This window comes from Carcharhinus amblyrhynchos, chromosome 12 (assembly GCF_965287045.1).
Source record: "Carcharhinus amblyrhynchos chromosome 12, sCarAmb.v2.hapA, whole genome shotgun sequence".
Taxonomy (NCBI): Eukaryota; Metazoa; Chordata; class Chondrichthyes; order Carcharhiniformes; family Carcharhinidae; genus Carcharhinus; species Carcharhinus amblyrhynchos.
Genome location: NC_137335.1, coordinates 85,019,862 through 85,046,585, shown reverse-complemented (window position 1 = coordinate 85,046,585; position 26,724 = coordinate 85,019,862). Strand labels below are relative to the sequence as shown.

The following is a 26,724-nucleotide window of genomic DNA, read 5'->3' as shown; positions in this document are numbered from 1 at the left end:
TATAGCTGCCACCGACTCTGCTTCTTAAGCATTGCAGTCTGAATAGTATTTTCATAAAACTTTTCCAGTCTTTGATGGCGGTACGGGGGTCCTGGCCGAGAGTGACTATTTCTCTTTTGTGACATTTTTCTCTCTGCAGTGGAGCCTCCTTCACAACTGAAGTTTAAAATTTTAACTGAAAGTAGTGTTCAAATGACATGGAAACGCTCGCCCAGCAAAATACGGGGCTACCGATTAACGTTAACACCCCAGACCGGTGAGTGACTGTGCGGCAACGTGAAGTTCATAGTTCACAGCAGCGCTGTGTTTCTGGATAGACCTCTGGCATAAATGGGTATCATTTCCCTACCTCCTTCCTCAGCAAGAGTAATAAGTAATTGTCCACTCTATAGCACCTATCACAATCTCGGAACACATAGAAGCGTTTAACAGCTAATGACCCACTTTTTGAGGTATGGTTTTAGAATTAATCCATTCGGTGCATCATACTCATGTCAATTCTTTGAAAGAGCGACACAATTAATCCTGCTCCCTCCCTCTTTAACCATAAGCCCTGCACAATTTATCCTTTACAGTATCTCTATACAATGCCTTTCATAGATACTATTGAAGCTGTTTCCACCACCTTTTCAGGCAGAATTCTAAATAGTGACAAATTTAAATAATGACAATTCTAAATAGTGACAATTCTAAATAGTAACAATTCGCTGCTTAAAACTTCTCATCTGCCCTTTGGTTCTTAAATTGTGGCCTGGCAACAGATTCTCCTTATTCCAACAAACTCCCCGTGATTTTTGAACACCTCTATTATATTTTCCCCTTGACCTTCTGCTCCGTGAAGAACATTGGCAGCTTCTTCATATCAAAGAAGCCCCCAATTGCTGTTCCCCTCATTTTTTATCGCCCCGACTGGGATTCCCTTTGATTTGACCTTGCACTGGGTCAATTCATAGGCAGCTAGATTAATTGTGGAACTGTACGTACATGTGAGACAGACAAGGTTAAGGATGGCAGGCTTTGTTCCATAAAGGATATTAGAGATTCAGTTGGGATTTTACACTCACTAATGACAGATATTCCCAAAGTGCCATGGTAGGATTTGAAATCATGTTTACTGCATTATTAGTCTAGGGCTCCGCATTGTCAACCCAGCGACATAATCTACTATGTCTGTATCGCATGTTACAAAGCAACCCAAAACTCTGAGGAATTATCATTTACAGGCTTGCTATAAAATAATTCCCCATATGTTGAAGTGTTTTGCGTGTATATTCCAGTGATTCTTTGAGTTCAAGGTCCCTGGGCCACATTTATTTCAATGGAAGCTCCTTTAAATTAAATGTGTTTTTATGGAAATAATGTAAATGTTTTCTTCGTTACAAGCTGCAAATTTAACATGTTCATTAAATTTAAGCAGTTAGTTGAATGGTACTTTTAGTGGTTCACCGGCGAACGTAAAAATTTGATTGCTTTTAAAAAAAGGGGTCTTTTTGCTCAGGCAGTGAATTCTGCTGTAGTTTTTTTTCCTTTAATTTTCTTACTAACTCTACTTGGGAGTTGTTTCTGGCTTTAAAAAAAACTATGTATTTGAGTCTAGACTGCAGCCTGTGGGCCTTTGTTCCGGCAATTTGACGCATGAAACCCAAACAAAGCTGAGACCTTCTTGACCTGTTCTGTTCAGTTCAGTTACCATACGTAGAGAGCAGTGTGCAGTGGAAAGTCCCTCAATATCTCCAGTAGCCAGCAAGCACCTTCCTGCTGTCAACTGAGGAAAGTTAAATCCAGTCCTAGGAAAGCCCTCGCTCTACATTATATTCCCCTTCTGTAAATTTTAACTATGCAACCATAAAATACAAGATGGCAAATTACCACATTGTGTAACGTGAATGTATTACAGTCTCTGCTGCTAAATGCAGGTATTATTTCAGGCAGCTTGAAAGTCGCCAAAGTCCCAGAAGACCACAGGCTTCTCTCCCTTTTTTGAGAGGGAGAGCTAACTGGTTGTGATTTAACCTGAGGGTCACTACACCTCAGGCAAGGGGCAAGGCTGAGAAGGTGAGGCCTTCTTTAATAACCTCAGCTGGTGCGGGAATTGAACTCACGCTGTTGACATTGCTCCGTATCACAAACCAACTTAACTTTTATGTCAAAGAAGCCAATTAAGGAATATAAAGCAAATGCACTAAACATGCATACGCTTTTATCAATGATAATAACTTATAACAGCAAAGCATCAGCCAATGTCACATAAGATGCATTCAATTTTAATTTAAAAAACACATCAGGTTTAGTCACATTAAGTCTATAACTTGATAGACAATGAATGCTATATACTGGGTACATGCTTTTTAGTTTTCTTTTAACCTAGCTCAATTATAAATTCTTATTTGATAACTAAATACAATTTTGCAAGGCAGAGATTGTCCAGAATTCTCCAGTTTTGTACATCCCACTGCCACTGAGAAGTGAGAAATTGAAGCTCAGCCAAATTTTCATTCACAGCAGCAGGACCGGAGAATCCAAGCTGCGGACAAGGCCAAAGAGTTCTGGCCAAGGTATTTAGGATTAGCACAAAGCATTGCTCAATGTGAATGCAGATTCAAGGTTGTAACCACAATTCTATATGTTACAGCCTCATCCACCAAGATCTTTCCTTGATAGTAGAGTCTCATAATTGGCCCTATGAGTTATAAATGTTCTACCTTTACAATAGACCAAATCCAAAGTGATTCAAGTTTATTCTAAATATAGACCAGGTGATTTCCTCTGGGATCACACATGGGGAATAAACAGGATGGCAAAGTGGCACAGTGGCTAACACTGCTGCCTCACAGTGCCAGGGATCCAGGTTCAATTCCCGGCTTAGGTCACTGCCTGTGCAGAATCTGCATGTTCCCCCCATGTCTGCATCTGTTTCCTCTGGATGATCCAGTTTCCTCCCATAGTCCAAAAGACAAGCTGGTTAGGTACATTGGCCCCATGCTAACTTCTCCCTGAGTGTATCCAAACAGGTGCCAGAATGTGGCGATGGGGGTGGGGAGGGATTTTTCACAGTAACTTCATTGCAATGTTAATGTAAGCCCAAATGTGACTATTAAATAAACTTAAACTTAGAAACTGGAGGTGGCTATTCAGTCCGTCAAGCCTGTTCCACCGTTGAGTGAGATCATAGTTAATCTGTGTCTTAACTGGGTCTGTCCATCTTTGCTCCAGATCCATTTATACCCTTGCCCAGCAGAATTCTGTTAATCTCATATTAAAACATTAATTGAGCAATTTTGTGGAAGAGAATTTCAACCTCTCACGCTCTTTGCATGAAGAAATGTTTCTTAACTTCTCTCCTGAATGGCTTGGTTCTGATCCTTGTCGGACACCCCCTCCCCAAAATGGCTGAATTCTTAAGAAAACCTCAATCAAATCACCTCTAACCCAAGTATAGTTTATGTAATCACTCCCCATAAATCTAACCCTTGACATCCTGGGTGAATTATGCTTCTTATCCACATGTTCATCCAATTAAGGGGCCCCAGTAAGATGAATACCAGGTAGGAATGATTTACTCATCCCTGTGGGTTTATCAGTGAGGCTAAAAATTGTCTGAAATGGCTTCAAGTAAAGCTTATTTATTAGTGTCGGTAGTAAGGCTTACATTAACACTGCAGTGAAGTTACTGTGAAATTCCCCTAGTCGCTACACTCCGGCGCCTGTTCGGGTCTAAAGATGCAACTTGTATCAAACGGAGTATAGATTTCTCTCATTGAGAGTCCGGACACGACCAGATCCATTGCTATTTTGGCATTAAAAGGGTGCTGCAAAGGTGAGAACCTAGACTGCTGAAGCAATGCTTACACTTGAAAAACAGACCTGAAATTTGTGTCTGCAATGCCTATTTTCCAGTGCTGAAATGGCTATTTAAATGCCAACTGCAAGGAAAGAACTTGACAAATCCCCAATGTCTTTGAAACTGGAGGATTTTACATCTTGATCTGCAAGTTTGGGAACATTGAATGAGTTGTCAGTCGCCAGTGACGATATTTTCCACTTGCAGCCCAGACTGAAGGGAAAAAAGTACCGAATGGATCATTCCATTTCTGATCCTGTAACAGGCATCACGGGAACCAGTGCTGCCGGTGTCTAGACTGATTGAGAAATAAGTATCCTCTGGGAATTGCTTTCAACTTCATATCCTGCTCGTTGCCACTGATGTGAAGTCTGTCATGTACTCAGGGACCTGCTTCTTTTCATTCCTGCTTTACATGTGGTCTCCATTGTGAGCAGTGAGAGCAAAGTAATGGAATGTCGGCACAATTCCATCATCTTTCTTCCTAATGCATATTCCTTACAGCACTGAGCTGCCGTGTTGGGTGGGGGGTGGGGGCTGAGGGTAGGTAATAATCTGTTCCAGATGTCACTTTTTCCATTCCGTTTGTGAAAGAGCTGAAAAGTCTTAGCATGAAATATCGACATTTGCAGAGAAGTCTAAAAGATGAGAAACTCATTTGGCTGTCAGGTCTCTACCCTCTGATCTTAGTAGCAGACTGCACTTTGAACGTCCATTTTTTTGCTCGTCCCTTACTGTTCTGCTTAACAAAGGGGGGACAAATTTAGGAGAGGCAGCGTGAATTGTTACTGAACTTGAGACATTTGCTCGAGGTTTGACGTGTGCAATGCAAATAGCGCACGATCCTTTCGTACACTTCTTATTCATTGGGGTTACAGTTAAATTCATCGGGATTAAACAGTTCCTGCCTGATTTGAGTTGGTAGATTATTGATTTCCTTCGTTCTAAATCTCGTGGATTACTGTGAAGTATTATTTGGGTTCATTTTACCAATCCCATAAATTATTTTACAGACCTTGCTGAAATCCTCCTTTCAAAAAAGAACTTGTCACTCACTAGTCCTCTCTCACAGTCCATCAATTACGTTTTTACCTGATTGAACCCAATAAGTAATCATATGAACCCAGAGTGTAATCTCTGCAGGTTTGAACTGTGCCACTCTTATAGCATATTGCATTTTTCTATGTTCCTTTACACTGCCCCAAAATGCTTGAGACACTCAAAAGTTGACATGCTATCAGGACAGGCCAAATAGCCTCTTGATTCTATGAACTATCACTCCAAGATATCTTGCTACATTTTCCATTAGTAATTAGTTTCTATTTATCTGGTGCACCTTCATTAACTAACATGCATTCTTTACATGTGGCAGAATTAAGTCGCATTTGATCGGTTGCAATCTTTGCCAGTATCTTTTACAAATCTTTAGTTGCATCTACATTTTTATATTTCTCCATTTTGGCATTGTCAGCACTTTTGAGAACTGAGCATTTATTTGTGTTCAGAATCTTGATCATTTGTAAACGGGAAATACTGAGCCTAAAGCATTGATCTCAACCAAGCACCTCTGCAAATTTGACATACCCCCAACACATACTTTCATTAATCATTTTCAGACAGTGAATCACCCCCGACCCTCTTCTGGACTAGCTTCCTGAAGCTTTCGAGTTTGATAAAAAAAGTCTTTCACAGATAACTTTGCTGAAAACTTTATGAAAGTTCAAATAATATAAAAAAAATCCTTCTTCTAAAAAGACTAAGAAGGTTAGATTTCCTTTTTCTAAATCCCTGCTGGCTATTGTATAAGATTGATTCTGTATAAATATTCAGATCCTATCCTTAGAATGCATTCTAACTTACTATCTGCCTCTAGTTGTATTGAACAGTCATCACTTAAAACATAGGCATTGCTTTTAATTAACTCCAGAAGACCTGCAGTGGTCACCAAGTCCTTCATATAGTCTCCTCTGGCATCATAACAAATGGTTAGCTGGCTCAAAGAATTTCTTGGTCTCGTTTCTTCATACTTCCAAATACCTCTACCACTCTGACACCAACAGATGAGCTAATTGTTATCATTGGAATATCATTTTAGAAATTAACAATCTGAACTTTTAAAATGCTAGCCTTTCAAAAGCCATCTGTTTTTGTTACTTTTGTCCCTCCTATGAGATTGCCAGAAAGTCTTAAATTTAATCATACTGTGGTCACTGGTCTCCTGAGGATCTCGTATTTTTGGCTGTTATCCCGCTGGAAGGATCTGATGCTGATATGAATTTCTCATGTTGGATCAAATGCTACACTTAACTGCAAAGGCTTTGATCACTTTTTCTGTGTGTTTGACAAATCTTGCAGTGGTGCTAATTTTCAGTTTGGCCAATGGTGATATGACACAGCTGTCCACGTCACACCTCTCTGCATTTTAAGTCCATGCAAGTCAAATCATCATCATCCATTTTCACTTTATCACACATGGTCAAGATCTACCCCGACTGCCATTAAAACCTAACAAACGACAACAGTATTTGATGAATTTTGTAACTTATTCTCCTTTATACTATTTACCCTTACCCAAAAAAAACTGATAGATGTGAAAATCTCAACGACGAGACACTGATGGGCAAAAGTCCCACTCACTGTTTGTTATGGCCACATCTCAGCTTATAATCACCTGGGATGGCCTTTTTAAAGCTGCTCAGTTTCTGACTAAACTGTCGTCTGGGGATAAGGGATGTTTCCTCTGGTGTGTTGGTTCTGCTGCCTCCCTATTGGTGATGCTTTGGGTTCAAATCTCACCATGGCAGATATTGAAATTTGAATTCCGTAAAAATCTGTAATTTAAATGTTTAACAATGACCATGAAACCAAGGTGTAAGAACCCATTGCGTTCAGAAATGCCCTTTAAGGAAGGAAATCTGCCATCCTTACCGGGTCTGGCCTACATGTAGCTCCAGACCCATAGCAATCTGGTTAACTCTTAAATGCTCTCTAGAGTGGTATACAAGCTATTCAGTTCAAAAGGATGGGCAACAAATTCTAGTCAGCAGCACTTGCATTGCATGAATTAAAAAAAGTTCATGATCGTTTTGTTTTTAACGTGTGTTTCCTTGTCTTTTCAATGGATCATTTCTGCTACTGCAACAGGATCTGCAAGGGAAACGACATTGCCCCAGGGTGCAAGCAAAACCACGTTAACAGATCTAATTTCTGATATGGAATACGTGGTGACGTTAATTGCCTTTGACCGTTCATCAGAAAGTGTACCAGTCTACGGACAACTCACAAGTAGGTACAAACTGCATCCTAAAGCTTCGATATGGGTCGAGTGTGTTAAAGAGGTGTCGGTCCATGCATATATGGTACCTTTTCTAATACATGCATGTTGTGTTATATTAATGCCACCTTTTATACTGGCCTGATTAAAGAACATAACTTAGATAGATGCTTTGGTCAGAGCCTAGAGACTATGAGCTTACATTTCACCAATAGTGACTTACGACAGTGAGTTAATATATCCGGTCAGCAATAGAACCAGAAACACTGACTATGGAAACTAATGGATTGTTGTTAAAAAAAACCTGACTGGTTCACTCATGTTCTTGGGAGCTTGTTGTTTCCAGCTGGACTACATGTGAATATTTTTATTCCACCTCAACGATAGAATGACAGTCACACCCACGTTTACTCATCTATTACTCTGAGTGTGCTATTGCTCGTAGTGTATTGCAATGTTCACTCCTGGATCATTTAGTCATGGTTAATTAATGAAATATTAATGAACTTATCTGCTGGCTGACATGTTTATTTATTTTCCTTCTAGTTCAATCAGGTCGAGTGCCAACTAAACGGCCAAAGAAAATAGATGATCTTTCGCAAAGTAAGTTTGATGGGTTTATTTTCAATCACCACTTTCTCCCCAGAAATACTCAAAGCACACATTCAGAATCTAAAACATTGGCAGTCCCTTGAACACTTAGCCAACAGATGCATGGGAACTGCACCGTCTGCAAGATCCTCCTCCAAGCCACACAATGTCCTGTCTTGGAATATATATCACTGCTCCTTCACTGTCGTTGGATCAAAATCCTGGAATTCCCTCCCTAACAGTACTGTGGGTGTACCAACACTATATGGATTGCAGTGGTTCAAGAAGGCAGCTCTCCACCACTTTCTCAAGGGCAATTAAGGATGGACAATAAGTGCAGGTCTATCCAGTGATGCTCACACCCTGAGAATAAATTTTAACAAGGCTACATTTTAGCATAGTCCCAAGGCACCTTCATAGGAGCATTATCATATGAAATTTGACGCTGAACTACGTGAGGAGATATAGTGATAGGTGACCTAAGGTTTGGCTGAAGAAATAAGAACCTTTGAGGAGAAGGAGATAAAGGGGTGGAGGTTTAAGGAGGGAATTCCAGAACTTTAGCCACCTGGAATCTTGGCTACCAATGGCAAAGTGATAAAGGGGCCAGAATTGATGTAGTGCCAAGATCTCGGAAGGGTGTAAAATTGGAGGAATGTTATGGTATGGATCAGAAACCCTAAGATATATTATGAAGTTAGGCTAGACCCCAACTATTTAGTATTTTGGTATTAATGCAAAGATGTGCTGTTTCATTCCAGGCATGATTCTATTGACAAACTTAGAAGCTTTTATTTAACTTGATTTAACTACACGGTTTAACTATAGCAAATGAATTGGCTTAACATTTACCAATTGAGCAATGCTTAACAGCTAACCTATCTCAATGAGTTCTGACATGAGCAATATTCCTCTTACAAATGTAAACTGCTCTTCAAAAGCAGTTCGCAAAACACAGGTTTATGTACTTGTACTTAGGTTGCCAATTCGAGAGCACTTCTGATGAGACAGACAGATCTTGTTTCTTTCAGAACCAGGCAGCAAACTGCTCGTTTTTAAAGATAAAGGAGAAACTGTGTATCTTCCCTGCAAGTTTAACTCCTCCCATTAGCACACAGCTTGGTCCCTGTCAATCAACCTAATCAAAACACTACTCTGAAAACCCAAGAGAAACCTAAGTAAGCATTTATGCATTAACTCTGTTTAGACCATTAATTAAAATGAGTTATTATTCTGTAGTCTCAGCATGAAGCTACATTTTCTTTTCAGACAAATAGACTCCTTGCAACAAAGCATTGACTCTTACAAGAAACATGATATAAATATATTTCTTACTGGCACAGCATCATCACAGGAGGTGCAAAAATAGGGAGGGGGTGAGGTCACAGGTCTATTTGAATACCAGCATGAGAATTTTAAAATTGAGGAATTACTGAAAGGAGTCCATGTGGTACAGTAAGCACAAGGATAATGAAAAGATCTTGGTGCAAGTTAGAGGATGGGAAGGAGAATTTTGGAATGAAACCCTGCTCATGAAAGGTGGTAGATGGCAGTCTGGCCAGGAGAGTGTTGGAATAGTCAAGTCTGGAGGTGACGTGGGCATGGGTAAGGATAATAGAGTATGTTCCTTCAAACTGTACTCAAAGATCACACAACTTTGGAATCTCTATAAGAACATAAGAAATAGGAGCAGGAGTCGGCCATCTAGCCCTTCGAGCCTGCCTCACCATCCAATAAGATCATGGCTGATCTGAAGTGGATCAACTCCACTTTGCCGCTTTCTCCCCATAACCCTTAATTCCCTTGTCTGTCAAAAACCTATCTACCCGTGACTTAAATATATTTAGCGAGGTAGCCTCCACCACTTCAACGGGCAGAGAATTCCAGAGATTCACCACCCTTTGAGTGAAGAAGTTCCTCCTCAACTCCGTTCTAAACTGCCTCCCCCTTATCTTGAGGCTGTGCCCTCTAGTCCTGCTGTCCTTTCTGAGTGGGAAGAATCTCTCTACCTCTACCCTATCCATCCCTTTTATTATCTTATACGTCGCTATAAGATCCCCCCTCATCCTTCTAAACTCCAACGAGTACAGACCCAGTCTATTCAGTCTATGTTCTTGTGTTGCCTATTTTTATAGTTGCTGTCATATAAATGTGAATGTGGCTATGCTGCCCTCCTGCTTTCACTTGTAGCACTGTGTGTGAGCTGAAAGTAGCTTCATTTTAGAAAGGACAAAGAACAGTATAGCGCAGGAACAGTCCCTGCAGCTCACCAAAACTGTGCCAGATGTCTCTCTAATCTAATGTTTTCTTGCCATATCCCTCTATTCCCTGCCTATTCATGTGTCTATCCTGATACCTCTTGAACATTGTTATAGAATCTGCTTCCACACCTACTCTGGCACCGCATTGTGGGCATTCACCACCCTCTGTGTGAAAACTTACATCTCTTTTAAACTTTGCCCCTCTCACCCTCGAGTAATTGACCCTTTGATCCTGGGATCCACTCTATCCAAGCCTCACATAATCATATAAACCTTGATCAGGTTCTCCCCACTCTTCCTCTGACGTTGCATTGAAAACAATCCAACTTTGTTCAACCTTGCTTCATAGTCCATATCCTCCAAATCAGGCAACATTTTGGTAAATCTCTTCTGCATCCTTTCCAACGCATCAACATCCTTCCGTAGTGTGGTGACCAGAATTGTACACAATATTCTAAATGCAGCCTAACCAAAGTCTTATACAGCTTCAACATGATTTTTCAATTCCTATACTCAACGTCCCAACTGATGAAGGCCTTACGCCTTCATGACCACTTTGTCCACCTGAGTTGCCACCTTCAGGGAATTGTGAATCTGCACACTTAGATCCTTCTATATGCTAATATTTCTAAGGGCTCTACCATTTCCTGTATATTTGCAAATCACATCACCTCACATTTGTCCAGGTTAAATTCCATCTGCCATTCTTCGGCCCAATTCTTCAGTCGATTTATATCCTGCTGTACCCTCTGATAATCCATCTTACTATCGACTACTCCCACAATTTTTGTATCATTTGCAAATTTATTAATCAGACTACCTACACTTTCCTCCAAATCATTTATATATATTACACACAACAGAGGTCCCAGCATTGACCCTTGTGGAACACTGCTTGTCACAAACCTCCAGTTAGAAAAGTACCCTTCCACTGCTACTCTCTGCTTTCTATACCCAATAAAAAGTCTGACAACACCAGGTTTTAGTCCAACCTATTTATTTGATAAGTGAGTATATTATCAAATAAATAGGTTGGACTAAAACCTGGTGTTGTCAGACTTTTTACTGTGTTTACGCCAGTCCAACGCCGGCATACCCAATCATTCTATACCCAAGCCAGTTTTGTATTCACCTTACCAGCTCACCTTGGATCCCATATGGCTTTACCTTCTTTGTCAGCCTGCCATGAGGAATCTTATCAAAGGCTTTGCTAAAGTCCATGTATACAACATCCACTGCCCTGCCCTAGTCAATCTTTCTTGCTACTTCCTCAAAGAACTCAATCAAGTTTGTGTGACACGACCTTCACAAAACTATGTTGCCTATCGCTAATAGGCCTTTTCTCTTCCAGATGTGAGTACATCCTGTCCCTAAGAATCTTCTCCAATAATTTCCCACCATTGATGTAAGGCTCACAGGCCTCTAATTTTCCAGAGTGTCTCTTCTCTTCTTAAACAAAGGAACAATGTTAGCTACTCTCCAATCCTCTGGTACCTCGCCCATGACTAAAGAAGATACAAAGATTTTGGCCACGGCCTCAACAACTTCTTCCGTCTCCTCTCTCAGTATTATGCCATAGACCCAATCTTGTCCTGGGGATTGTTCCACCTTAATATTTTTCAAAACCTCCAATACCTCTTCCCTTTTTACCTGAACATGTCCAAGAATGTAAACATCCTCCTTGCTTCACTCACCATCCACCACATCCTTCTCCTTTGTGAATACTGATGCAAAGTACTCGTTAAGGACTTCACCCACCTCATCTGGTTTCACACACAAATTCCCTCCACTGTCCTTGAGTATCCTTTCCTTAGCTGCCCTTTTCCTCCTTATATACACATAAGAAAGCCTTGGGATTCTCCTTAATGCTGCCTGCCAAGGCCATTTCATGGTGTCCCTGTTTAAACTCTTCCCTGCTCCCTTTGTAACCCTCAAGAGCCTTATCTGTTTCCAATTTCCTGAAATTTCTGTATGTTTCTTTCTTCTTTTTCAGTAATCTCACAATTTCCCCTGTCATCCAGTGTTCCCGAATCTTGCCATTTTTATCCTTCATTTTTACAGGGACATACTTATCTTGAATTGTTAACAACAGATTTTTAAAAGATTCTTACATATTGGACGTGGACATGTCCTCAAACAGCTGCCCCCAGTCCACATTCCCTAGCTCCTGCCTAATACTGTTGCCGTTAGCCTTCCCACTGTTTAGAACTTTCACACTGGGACTACTTCTTTCCTTTTCTCCAAGTATTTTGATATCTACAGTATTTTGATCACTATTCCCAAAATGGTCCCCCACTGAGACATCAATCACTTGTCCATTCTTCTTTCCCAGAACCAGGTCTAAAATAGTCACTTCTTGAGTTGGACTATTTAATATTGCTTCAAGAAACAATCTTAGATACAATGAACAAACCCTGCCCATCCAAGCCCCTGGCACTAGTTGAATCCCAGTCTCTGTTGGGGAAGTTAAAATTGCCCACCAAAGCAACCCTGTTATTTTAACGTCTTCCCATAATCTGCTGACATATCATTTCTTCCACTTGGGGCTGGCTGTTGGGAGATCCATAGCACAACCCCAACAGTTGCTGCTTCCTTTGCTGATTTCTACCCATATGGCCTCACTACATGATCCCAGCAAGACGCCCTCCCTCTGTGTAGCTGTGACACTCTCCATAATCAGTAAAGCAACATCCCCACTTCTATTATCCCCCTCTCTATTTCGCCTGAAGCATCTAAATCCTGGAATGCTAAGCTTCCAGTCCTGCCCTTCTTTCATTCAATTCTCTGTAATTGCCATAACATCATAGTTCCATGTAGTAATCCAAGTTTTAAGTTCATCTGCCTTGTCTGTCATGCTCCTTGCATTAAAGCAAACACACTTCATGTTTTGTACACTCTCCCTCGTTTTATTTTTCTTACCTTACTGGACCCATTCACTGTGTTCTCCACAGTCTCTACACTGTGGCCCTTCTTAGTTTTTATCTTTGGTTTCTCTGCCTTCCACTTTCCCCCTTACTGCCTTTGGTTTCTGTCCCCACTTGACTTCCTTTGGTCCCCATCCCCCTTCCACATTAGTTTAAACCCTCCCCAACAGCACTAGAAAACACTCCCCTACAACATAGGTTCTAATCCTGCCCAGGTTCAGATCTTCAGATTTGTATTGGTCCCACCTCCCCCAGAGCCAGTTCCAATGTCCCAGGAATTTGAATCCCGCCCTCTTGCACCATCCCTCAACCACTTATTCACCTTAGCTATCCTGAGATTCCTACTCTGACTACCACGTAGCACTGGCAGTAACCCTGAGATTACTGAGTCCCACTTTTTGGTTTAACTCCCAGTTCCCTAAATTCAGCTTGTAGGACCTCATCCCATTTTTTTACCTATATCGTTGGTGCCCATATGCAGCTTGACACCTTGCTGATCACTCTCCCACTCCATGATGTACTGCAGCCACTCTGAGACATCCTTGTTACTTGCACCAGGGAGGCAACATACCATTCTGGAGCCTCACTTGTGTCCGCAGAAACACCTATTTCTCTTATAATTCAATCTGCTATTACTGTAGTTTTGCCAGTCTTTTTCCTGCTCTCCTCTGCAGCAGAGCCAGGCATGGTGCCATGAACCTGACAGCCACCACCGTTCCCTGGTGAGCCACATCGCCCAACAGTATCCATATGGTATATCTGTTTTGGTGGGAGATGACTGCAGGGGACCCTTGCACTGCCTTCCCACTCTTCCTCTGTCTGGTGGTCACCCATTCCCTATCTCCCACAGCAATTTTTATCTGTGGTGTGACCACCCCACTGAACATGTTATAGAATCATAGAACCCTCCAGTGCAGAAAGAGGCCCTTCGGCCCATCGAGTCTGCACCGAACACAATCCCACCTGGGCCTTACCCCGATATCCCTACATATAATACCCATTAATCCCTCTAACCTATGCATCTCTGGACACTAAGGGGCAGTTTCTTAGCATGGCCAATCAACCTAACCCGCACAGCTTTGGACTGTGGGAGTAAACCAGAGCATCCGGAGGAAACCCACGCAGACACAAGGAAAATGTGCAAACTCCACAGACAGTGACCCAAGCTGGGAATCGAACCCACGGCCCTGGAGCTGTGAAGCAGCAGTGCTAACCACTGTGCTACCGTGCCGCCCATACCGTGTTGTGTTATCTGTGACTTTCTCAGCATCGTGGATGCTCCAAAGTGAATCCGTTTGCAGCTCCAGAGCCATCAAGTGGTCTAACAGGAGTTGCAGTTGGACACACTTCTTGCACATGAAGGAGCCAAGGACACCAGAAGAGTCCCTGAATTAAGACGAGCATGATACGGATCTGGGATCTCCTGTTGTGACTTAATCCTTAAGTTAATTTATAACAACAACTACAATGCCAAAAAAAAGAGAAAAAAGAAAAAACTACTTACCAGTCAATCAGTTACCTGCAAGCTGTGCTGTCACGGTTCGATTCTACCTCTCACTTTCCCTTGAGTCTCCATCACAGGTCCACCTCCCCACTCCTCCTGAAAATAAGCACCTCTTTCCCCTCAGCAGTGAGTCCCCACTCGGCTCCAAATTTCTGATACCCTCATTCTGGCTGAATCTCACTGCGGCTCTCTCCTACTGGTGTGCGTAAGCTCACTGGCATTATGGAACTTTGTGGAAACCAGGTCTCTCAATCTGAATGGGCGCATGTATATTCATGTGGTGATGATGTTGTCGTTTAGGGGGCATTTATGCCCTGTGGATGGAATGATGGAAGGAGAAATCTAAGTTTCTCGTCAGTGATATTACTTTGATTAAACAACGCTGTTAGAATAATCTGTTACAGAGGAGTGCTGGACACTGTCCCGTCCTAGAGCGGGAGCTGGAATAAATCATTGTTCTCCAACACGTCAGCCACTCAACACATGTGATTAATTGTAAATCCAGATGTGCTTAATTGCATTCCTGATTAGTACGTGTTCTCAATAGTCATTATCACATGGCGTGTGCATGTGAATTTTTAACCTTTGGTGCAGTGGTTGATAAAATGGTCAGATGAAAGGACAAAATGCTATTTTTTTTCGATAAGAGTGCTTTTCTTCCTCTTTTACTGAAGGATTGGAGATGTTTAAGTTAATCTGTTAAGTTGTTTCTTTTTTTAAGAGTGTTCATAGAACTCGTACAGGGCAGAAAGAGGCCATTTGGCCCATCGAGCCTGCATCGACCACAATCCCACCCAGGCCCTATCCCCATAACCCCATGCATTTACCCTAGCTAGTCACCCTGACATAAGGGGCAAGTTATCATGGCTAATCCACCTAACCTGCACATCTTTGGACTGCAGGAGGAAGCTGGAGCACCAGGTGGGAACCCATGCAGACAAGGGGAGAACATGCAAACTCCACACAGACAGTGACCCGAGGCTGGGACTTGAACCCTGATCCCTGGCGCTGTGAGGCAGTAGCGCTAACCACTGTGTCACCGTGCCGCCCATATGCCATCAGGCCGCCCAGTTCTTTTTCATTCTTTCACGAAATGTGGGTATCACTGGTTAGGCCAGCATTTGTTGCCCATCTCTTAATGCCCTTGAGAGGTTGGCGCTCAGCCATCATCTGTAACTTCTATAGACCATGTTGGCAAGGTACACTCACAGTGCTGTTGGAGAGTTCCAGGATTTTGACCCAGAGATATTGAACAAACGGCCATATATTTCCAAGTCAGGATGTTGAGTGACTTAGAGTAGTGCCTGAAGGCAGTGATATTTGCATGCACCTGCAATGTTCAAACTCATTGAATGTATACATAATCATGGGATCATATGCACAGAAGGACGCCATTCAGCCCATCATCCCCATGCCAGCTCTTTGAAAGAACAATCCAGTTGGCCGTCCTTCCCTACTTTTTGCATTCGTCTCTTTTCAGCCGATACATTCCAGATCACAACAACTTGTTGTGTTAAAATTATTCTCCTCATCTCTCCGTTGGTGCTTTTACAATTACTTTAAATCTGTGTCCTCTGGTTATCAACCCTGATAGCCAAGTTCTGCACACATGAGGACGGCCTGAACCGGGACCTTGGATTCATGTCACACTATCTATAACCCCCATGACTTGCCTGGGCTTGCAAAATCTCATTAACAATCTGGCTGGAGACAATGCACACCCCTTTAACCTGCTTAACCCTCTCTTCACTCACATTGTCTGAACCTTTAAGACTTGATTATCTGAAAAGACTTGCATTCCATATTATCTTGTAAATTGAGTTTGTAACTATATTTGCCCTGTTGAACACAACTCCTCACTCATCTGAAGAAGGAGCGAGACTCCGAAAGTTTGGGTTACCAAATAAACTTGTTTGACTTTAACCTGGTGTTGAGAAACTTCTTACTGTGCTCAACCCTTCTGTCAGTGGAAGTAGTTTCATTCTAATTATTCTGAAAAAGATCCCTCATGGTTTGAAAAGATACTATTAAATCTCCACCTTAACCTTCTCTGCTGCAAGAACAATCCATGTTTCTTCAATCTCTCAACCACACTCTCTCATTCTTGGCACCAATCAGGTAAATCTCCTCTGCATCCCCTCAGGCTTCTTACAGACTGCAACGCGATGTCTTTCTATTTAATTTGAATGTCGGACATGTTGCTGATGATCATTGATCATTGTGAACTCCTGCCATCAATAATCGATCTCCTTCTGTCCTTTCAGGATGCTCAGCCTCTGCTGTTGCCGATTTGGTTTTTCTGGTCGATGGATCATGGAGTGTGGGAAGGGCAAATTTCAAGAAAATCAGAGAATTCATCTATTCCCTTACTTCTGCATTTGAGATCGGAGACGATAAGACCAGAGTTGGAATTGTGCAGTACAGTTCAGATACAAGGACTGAGTTTGACTTAAACAGATACAACCAGAAAGTGGAGCTACTGAATGCAATTACTAATCTCCCCTACAAAGGAGGAAATACTATGACTGGTACAGAATGTTTCTTTTATTCTGCTTGCAAGTGCCTCAGTTGTGTTATTAACTGAGATTTTAAAAAAATGTGAGCTTAAGATTTACTTACAAGAACTCATTCTGAGAACAAAATGGCTGCCTGTGTGTGAGTCTAGGCTGGAATATAATTGAGGGGTTTGGGTGATTTACATATAGAATAATGGATACTTGGGTATGAGTTGCAGGCTGAAATCTAATTGAGGAATTTGGATGATATTTATATATTATGACATCTAATCAAGAGGTTTTGATGGTTAATGTATAGAATAATGGATATCTGGGTGTGAGTTAGAGGCTGAAATCTAATTGAGGATTTGGAAGGTTAAATATATATATTACAGACTGAAACCTAATCAAGGGGTTTTGATGGTTTATGTATAGAATAATGGATACCTGGGTGTGAGTTACTGCCTGGGATCTGATCAAGAGGTTCAGGTGACTTGTACATAAGGAAATCAAAAGCCAGTTCTAAATAACCTTGCAGGACCTAAATGATCTGATGTGAATGAAACTACTGTAATTGAATTGAGTGACTGATTTGGAATTGACTAATTTTGGGTTTGAAGGTGACGCCATTAATTACTTGGTACAGAACGCCTTTAGTGAAGCTGCTGGAGCAAGAAAATCCTTTCCCAAAATAGCGATTATCATCACAGATGGCAAGTCCCAGGACCCTGTGACAGAAAGTGCCAGAGCTCTACGCGATATTGGGGTTGAAATATTTACATTGGGTAAGTCGCTTTTATCCCCCCAATTCTTTCTTTAGCAAAAACCACACTCACACCACTGTAAACATGGGCAGGAATGGGGTCGTCCGGATCTATTAGCTTGTTCCTCCCAGAGACTGCATGTCGGCTGTTTGACAGTAGACTCAGCCTAACACATTGAGTGTCCTGTGGAAATTTTCTGTAAAGTTTGTGCCTTTGCTGCCCAAGATAAATAAACCAAAATATACGTTCAATCTTGAATCCAACCTTATATTCCCAAGAGCTGCTGCTTTCTTTGGCATAATAGGCAATCTCTACAATGTCTAAATCCATCCAAGGCTTGAATAATTTACCCACATTTGGGCAGTCTCTCTGACACCTTCCTCTCACAGTCCTGAATAGAACAAAAAAAAGGTTTGTTTTCTCATTGGAAACTGTCTCCTCACCTATTGTAGCCATCCTCTCTCGTTCCTTTATTTGATCCTTATTCACATGGACCTTTGCTCTTCATTGTTCTCTTTTCTCATTCATATCAAGTTCCAGATGCATCATCTTACATATTTCTCTCCTTTTGCACTGCCTTCTACTCTAACTTGCTTTTTCTTCCAGAAACAAACTACTGTGGAGCTGCTCACTTACTTTCATCTTTCTGCCTTGCTGGGTATAAATTGGCTGCCACGTTTCCTACATTACATCCGTGACTATACTTCAAAAGTACTTCATTTACTGTAGAGTACTTTGGACATCCTATGGTTGTGAGAGGTGCTACACAAATGCAGGTCTCTCTTTTTCTTTCTTCTGTGTAAGATCTAAAGGCTATTATGCCCGAAGCCCAATATCACCCAATTGTTCCACTTGACTACTTTGTCTCTGGCTCTTCTGGTTATTTGTCTCAATTGTGGGCCGATGGAATAACAATAAGTGCATTTTGGCATAATTCCTTGGATATGGAGATCGCATTGATGTGACAGGTGGTAAATAAATGTGAGCTATCAGGGGAAAAATAAGGTGCCCAAAAAAGTATTGTAATCATGGATGATGACCAATATATGTTTTGTAACAGGTTTTTTCCTCTCAAAAGAGCTGAAGCAAAGACTTTGCTGATTTCAGTATTCTTGCAATTCCCTTCTCTCAGGTATAAAGGGAGCAGATTTGGATGAATTGAAGCTCATTGGCTCCACTCCCTTAAACAAACACGTTTTCAAGGTGGCGGACTTTGACAAGATCCAGGACGTCCAGAATGAAATAATTAACCTCGTATGTTCTGGCGTTGAGGAACAACTCAGTGACATCGTGAGTGGAGAAGAAGGTAGGATTTTTTCTAACCAGTCCATGGGGATGGAAAGCATCTCCTCTTACTGTAGAATTGAATATTGATTATCCACGTGCCAGTGTCTTTGTAGACATTTGTCCAGAATATTTCCAGGTGAGGAGGGGGAGATACAGGTGGAACTTTCAAGAAACAGCCTAAAATTGGTCATGAGTTATGTTTCTGCAGAGTTGTACTGACCTTCCACCAAATCAAAGGCAGAAGATTTAGAGAACAGAATGTTAATTCAGGGCCATTGTATAATATGCCTTTGATTGAACCTTTTTCTCTATTCTGAATTTAAGGAATAAGATTGAGCATTGTTATATTGTGATATGGGACATCTTGTGCTTCAGGCACCAGGCAGGGACATAACCATTAAGGGAGCAAAGATGAAATGCAAAAGTTTCTTTTGCCTCTCTATCCACCTCAGTAATTGCTCCTAATGCCTTTTGCATAGCTCTTAAATGTTCCTGATCTTCCATTGCACACCAGGCCCAGAGCTCCAATTGGTGGATGTCTGATCTTGGTTTACCAATTAGTGAGGCCTGTAGCAAATGGGAACGATGTCCATTATTTAGGTTCCAGGATCCATCAATCTCATGCCTTATTTTTCCAGTCCCATCATTTTCAATTGCTTCTTTAGCTGCGATAGAATTTGCACATAGTTTATGATGCCTTCTGGAGCTGTTTAAATCCAACTCTGGTATTTCCCTATAACAGACCCTTTCTGAGTGAGATTGCCAATTGGAAATACATGAGGAGCTTAGGACGATACCAAAGCTTGCATTTGTATAGTGCCCCTGACATAGTAAAGTATCCTAATTTGTTTCACAGGAACATTATCAAGCAGAATTTGATACTGAGCCGCATAAAGAAGGATCAGGTCAGAGGCCAAATGCTTGGTGAAAGTGGTAGATTTTAAAAACAAAGGACAAAAAAAATTACAGCACAGGAACAGGTCCTATAGCCCTCCTAGCCTGCACCGACCATGCTGCCCGACTGAACTAAAACCGCCTACTCTTCTGGGGACTGTATCCCTCGATTCCCATCTTATTCATGTATTTGTCCAGATGCCACTTAAAAGTCACTATTGTACCCACCATCCTTGTACATCTCCTTTAAACCTTGCCCTTGACACTTAAACCTATGCTCCCTAATAATTGACTCTTCCACCCTAGGAAAAAACTTCTGACTATCCACTCTGTCCATGCCCCTCATAATCTTGTAGACTTCTATCAGGTCGCCCCCCTCAACCTCCGCTGTTCCAGTGAGAACAAACCAAGTTTCTCCAATCTCTCCTCATAGCTGATGCCCTCTATACCAGGCAACATCCTGGTGAATCTTTTTGTACTCTCTCCAAAGCCTCCACATCCTCTGCTAGTGCAGTGACCAGAATTGAACACTATATTCCAAGTGCAGCCCGACTAATGTTCTATTTAATGAGTGTCTTAAAGGAGGAAAGTGTAGTATAGAGGTGGAGATATTCAGAGATGAAATTCCAGAGTTTAGAGCAAGGCAGCTGAAGCAAAGGCCACTAATGGTGAAGAGATACACAAAAGCTGGAACAGTAGGATTGCAGAGATTGCAGATGATTGTAGACTGGAACGAATTGCAGAGATTGGGATGAGGTCATGGAGAGGTTTGGAAGCAGAGATGAGAATGTATTGGGAGCCAGTGTAGGTCAATGAGTGCAAGATTATACATGACAGTGACTCGATGCAACTTAGGATAAAGACAGCAGTTTTGGATCAGTTCACATTTGTGGAGGATGGAAAGCTGAAATAGTTGTTGGAATTTTGGTCTGTCAGACGTGCCAATTTTTCTAATGAGACTTCAAACTGAGGCCCCATACTCCCTCTTGGGTGGTTGTAAGTGATCCCTTGACACTATTTTAAAGAAGAACAGGAAAGTTGTTCTGTGTCCTGGCCAATATTTATCCCTCAATCAACGCCACAAATACAGATTTTTCTGGGCATTATTGTACTGCTATTTCTGGGAGCTTGCTGTGTAAAAATTGGCTGCTATGTTTGTTTCATTACAACAGTGACTACTATTCAAAAGTATTATTTTGAAGTGTTCTGAAGTTGCAAAACATTTGAAGAAATACAAGGGTTGTGCTCACCCCAAAACCGGAAAATCCCACCTGAGGTCAATGGACCTTTGCATGATTCCCATGGCATGCGGGCTGGGAATACTTCCTCTAAGTTCTTTGTCCAAAAGCCTAAAGGCTTGGATGAGGGTTTCATGTCCTCTAAGAATTGCATCTAAATTATCCAAAACACTTTTGCCTAGGAATAGATTTTTTTAAACTTACATAAATCCATGTCCTACAATCTTCATTGGGTCCCAATATTGTTTTGATGCTGTGATGTGTTACATTGCCCAATGGACTTCAATGTAAGGAGTCACACCAGTGCTCTCTATTGTGACTGTCGGAGGCTCCTTGGAAGATGCTTTCCTCTGTCCCCAAAATAACCTCTCTCTTCATCATCGTCTGGCCCTGCATGTTCAGGAAAAAAACCATTGGATTGGCCCCACAGAGGAGCTACAAGGTTGCCCACCTTCCCCTGCTTCCAGACAAGGTTAAGGAGCTCTGCTGCCAATATTGGGATGAGGCCCATTCATGAGAATGGTTCAGTCCTTTGGCAAAGCTGTGGCGCTGATGGTGGTGTCATTGAGGATAGACTGAATGGGCTGAGGGGTGACCTGCTTGAGATCTTTACAATGCTGAATGTGTCTGAGATTAGATGTGAAGGAAGTATTTTCACTTGCCAGGGAGTCCAAAAGTAGCGATTACAGATTGCAAATAGTCTCCAATAAATCCAATAAAGCATTCGAGATAAATCTCCCTGTCCAGAGAATGGTGAAAATGTAGAACTTGCTACATAGGGACTGGCTGAGGCAATCGTCATAAACTCCAGTGAATCAATTGGGTCAAGTATCCTGTTTCTGTATTGGAACATCTACCCTGATGAATGAAGTCAATCAAAACTTGAACCTCATAGATGTTTGGAAGTCTATATTATATATGCAGGGCATTTCCGGGGAGGTTGTTAATGACTTACTTTGTCTTGAACTGGCAGCGGTCGAACCACCTTCCAATCTGCAAGTCTTGGAGATTGCTTCACAATTCATGAAGATTACCTGGGATTCATCGCCTGGTCAGATCACTGGTTACAGAATCCATCTCATTCCCATGGTGCCAGGAGTCCGGGAGCAGAGCATCAATGTTGATGCCGGGACTCGAACCTTAGTGGCCAAAGACCTCACTCCTGAAACCGAGTACCAGATTAATCTGTATGCCATGAGAGGGCTGGCATCCAGTGAGCCGGTAACGACAATGGAAAAGACACAGCATGTTGAGGTGTCTGTTGGTAAGTTGCCATCAGTGCCCTACAAAACCTAATAGGTATTGATCATGCACAGAGAAAAGGCGAAAGATAGACAATCCTTGCAAAGATGATTCGAGAATATGTAGTTCAGATAGTTGCTCCTTTGAGGAGGATATTAGGAGTTGCACAATTAAGGTGATTCACTAAAAAAATTGACATAGGAATTGACAAGCAAATAATCTCAGTCCCAGAATGTTGCTACAGAGATTCTTCGAAGGAGTGTCCTAAGCCTAACCATCTTCAGTTGCTTCATCAATGACCTTCCCTCTATTGTAAGTTCAGAAGTGGTGATGTTCATTGATAATTGCACACTATTTATAAGACCTGGCAGCACTTTTAAATCTAAATCAGAAGATTGTGGGTTGAAGCCTCATTCTTGCAGTTTTGCAAGTAACAGAAAAAACCCTCTGGTTCATCCAGCCTATACCATAGAGCTATGATGCTTTATGCAACTAATATTTGACCCCCATCTTCCAAGAGGATCAGAGATTAACACAAAGTCCAGACTTTTAGCTAGAATAATACAGCACACTATTCTATGACAGAAGTCTTTAAGATTATGAAGGGGTAGACAAAAAGAAGGTATTCCACATGTGGCGAGAGAAAAATTAAGATCCATAAATATAAGATCATCATTAATAAATCCAATAGAAATTCAAAATAAATGTCTTTTATTTTGATAAAATGTGGAATGTGGAACTTGCTACCACAGCAAGTGGTTGAAGTGAAAAGCATTGATACCTTCAAAGGAATGCTAGATAAATACATGAGGGTGAAAGGAATTGACGGATATATTGATGGAGTTAAATGAAGTAAGGTGCGGTGGGGGGGGGGTGGGTGGTGGTGCGGGATCTGTGTGGCACATAAACATTAGCACAGACATGTTGGGCTGAGTGCCCTGTTTCTGTGCTGTAAACTCTATATTCCATGATACTCATCAAGACCTCACATCCCCAAGAGTTGTTGACAATTTCTTTTTAACACAAGAAAACTGACAGTGGATTTTATCTCTTTCTTTTTGACCCCTACAGAATGTACCTTAGATGACAATACGAAAGCAGATGTTGTCTTATTGGTGGATGGCTCCTATAGCATTGGCCTCAGCAATTTCGCCAAAGTCAAAGACTTCGTGGAAACCTTGGTCAAGACTTTTCAGGTTGGCCCTGATCGCATCCAGATTGGTCTTGTTCAGTACAGCCGGGATCCCTATACAGAGTTTACCCTCATGACACACTCGACACTGGAGGATGTGGTACGGGCTGTGCGCACTTTCCCCTACAGGGGAGGCTCTACCAACACTGGCAGGGCCATGACCTATGTGAGGGAGAAGATCTTTGTCCCGGAGAAGGGGGCCAGGCTCAAGGTGCCACGAGTGATGGTGCTGATCACGGATGGGAAGTCCTCTGATGCCTTCAAGACCCCTGCCTTGAGGCTGCGAGAAGCAGGCGTGGAGATCTTTGCAGTGGGAGTCAAAGATGCAGTGTTCAGTGAGCTTGTGGCTATTGCCACACCTCCTGAAAATACTCATGTGTACCAGGTGGATGACTTTGATTCTTTCCAGCGTGTGTCAGCTAAGCTCACACAGACCTTATGCCTCAGGATCGAGGAGGAGGTGAAAGCCATCAGACAGGCAGGTTAGTGAGTGGGCAGTACCTTGGCTGGAAATATTCACATTGCCTATTACTGGAGCATAATGTCCACATGCTCAGAAAACAGAAAAAAAGTGAATGGAAATGTATCAGTGGCACCGGTGTGAAACATGTTGTGTTATATAAACTGCTCATTATACAGCTCTGACAAAGGGTCATCCTGACTCAAAACATAAGAACATAAGAAATAGGAGCAGGAGTAGGCCATCCAGCCCTTCGAGCCTGCCCCGCCATTCAATAAGATCATGGCTGATCTGTCGTGTCTCAGTTCCACATTCCCGCCCTCTCCCCATAACCCTTAATCCCCTCGCTTATCAAAAACCCATCAACCCGCGTCTTAAAAATATTTAGTGAGGCAGCCTCCACCACTTCAACGGGCAGAGAATTCCAGCGATTCACCACCCTTTGAGTGAAGAAGTTCCTCCTCAACTCCGTTCTAAACCGCCCCCCCTTTATCTTGAGGCTGTGCCCCCTAGTCCTACTGTCTTTTTTGAGTGGGAAGAGTCTCTCCACCTCTATCCTATCCATCCCATTCATCATCTTATATGTCTCAATGAGATCTCCCCTCATTCTTCTAAACTCTAACGAGTACGAGCCTAGTTTATTCAGCCTCTCCTCATAGCTCAACCCCCTCAACTCCGGTATCAGCCTAGTAAACCTCCTCTGCACTCCCTCCAAGGCCAAAATATCCTTGCGTAAGTTCGGCGACCAAAACTGCACACAGTACTCCAGCTGCGGCCTCACCAATGCCCTATACAGCTGCAGCAAGACCTCCCTACTTTTATATTCAATCCCCCTCACTATGAAGGCCAGCATCCCATTAGCCTTCCTGACCACCTGCTGCACCTGCAGGCTGGGTTTTTGCAACTCATGCACAAACGTTGGCTCTATTCTCTCTCCACTGATGCTGTCAGACCTGCTGAGATTTCCAGCATTTTCTGTTTTTGTTTTAGATTCCAGCATCCTAAGTATTTTGCCTTTTTGGTTATACCCTCTCCCTGCTGAAATTTGGATAAATGGAACTAAAAATTGGCTGAGATCTAGAATAGGTGCTGTAACCCAACATTAGTTTCTCCTGAAATGTTTTCTTTCATCAATAATATGCAAAATATCTTCAACTTTTGAAAAACCCGAACCAGACACATTTCAGCAGTACCCAGTCAGGATGGGAGGAGTGTGCAGTAGTTCGAGCCTCACTACTCCGAAATTCACACCTTGGGTGAAACAGTTTAGTCTCCAAAATGACCAATTATGTACCTTCACTACTGATCGATCCAGAGTAAAAGAGACTTTGACCAGGCTTCCCTCAGAATGAATGATTTATGATTAAACAAAACTTACTGGGAGTATAATTATCTATCCTCTTTTAAAAATACCCCAGCAAGCGCGCGTGCACACACACACATACACACACACACATACACACACACACAAACAGATAGAGTTTCTGAACATTTGGGTTTAGAGGATACGCCTTATAAAACTAAAGGATAAAGTTCACAATGTTCCAATACTAACAATTCAAAGCTCCCTTGTTTGAAGACAGGTTATTTCTCCTGGTGAGTGTCCGGAGACTCTCCCCCGTGGAGGTTCACCCTGGCGGAAAATATAAAACTAGATCAATTCTTTTGTTCCAGCTTTGCAGGTTTCCAAATGCAAACAAGTTATACTCTGATGAGGATTCTCTGGCCACAGGTTGATAATCACACATGGAATTTCAGGCAAGGCAGGGAGAGAGCAAGTCATTCTCCAAAACACACACTGAACTCAAAAACAACAAGTCCAAAACTTAAAGCTTGTCTCTGTCTTACGATCTCCAGTAAATCACTCACCTCGTTGTTGCCAGTATTTTCCCCATATTAGGGACCAGATCAGATACCCCAAGTTATAACCTAATATTTCCTTTTGATTTTGGGATTTGGGTAACCATAAGGTGTTTCGTTTCAGGTATGATTCAATTGACCCACTCAAAAGTTTTTATCAAAATAAACTTTATTTTAGAACACAGAATAAAGCAAAAATAATTTGAATAACTTTTACCAATTAAAATATTTAAACATGTTAAAGTAGAATTCTTAACAACTAGCAATCTCTATAGTTCCAATTTAAGCAATATGCCAATTAGACATAAATCTCTTTTTCAGAATCGGTTAGCATCAGAAACCAATAGGCTCACATGGATGCTAGATTTCTAGCCTTTAACACCACTGAGCAGAGGTCCAGAGTTATGCATGTCCATTGAACATAAAGAAGAAAATTCCCAGATCCCCATTTTATAATATCATTAACCCATATACAGCCACCCTGCCTAAGTGAAGTGCATTTGGATTAATATTCCAAATTCAGAAATTTAACCCACAATTTCTCTTCTAAGATGTGACATAATAGCAGAAATAGGCCATTTGGCCCTCTGAGACTGCTCTGCCATTCAATGAGATCGTGACTGATCTGATGTGATGATGCTCAACTCCACTTTCCCACCTTATACCCTTAAGGATATTGTGTGACTTGGAGGGGAAGATGCAAGTGATAGTGTTCCCATGCATCTGCTGCTCTTAATGGCAGCGGTCACAGTTTTGGGAGGTGCAGCCTAAGAAGCCCTGGTGAGTTGTTACAGTGCATCTTGTAAATGGTACATATTGCTGTAACTGTGTGTTGGTGGGACTGAATATTTAATATAGTGAATGGATTGCTGATCAAATGGGCTGCTTTTTCCAAGA

General features: G+C 41.9%; 1 protein-coding gene across 1 annotated transcript in view; it reads left to right on the top strand.

Moving 5' to 3' along the window:
• Positions 1-26,724, top strand: part of col12a1a (collagen, type XII, alpha 1a) — a 257,960-nt gene that overhangs the window by 21,240 nt on the left and 209,996 nt on the right. The window contains exons 3-10 of the mRNA XM_080200857.1: positions 140-256; positions 6,986-7,126; positions 7,662-7,718; positions 16,660-16,923; positions 17,511-17,675; positions 18,787-18,960; positions 22,047-22,337; positions 23,387-23,989. Of these exons, the coding sequence (XP_080056983.1) occupies positions 140-256; positions 6,986-7,126; positions 7,662-7,718; positions 16,660-16,923; positions 17,511-17,675; positions 18,787-18,960; positions 22,047-22,337; positions 23,387-23,989 (1,812 nt within the window). The remainder of the gene's footprint in view (positions 1-139; positions 257-6,985; positions 7,127-7,661; positions 7,719-16,659; positions 16,924-17,510; positions 17,676-18,786; positions 18,961-22,046; positions 22,338-23,386; positions 23,990-26,724) is intronic.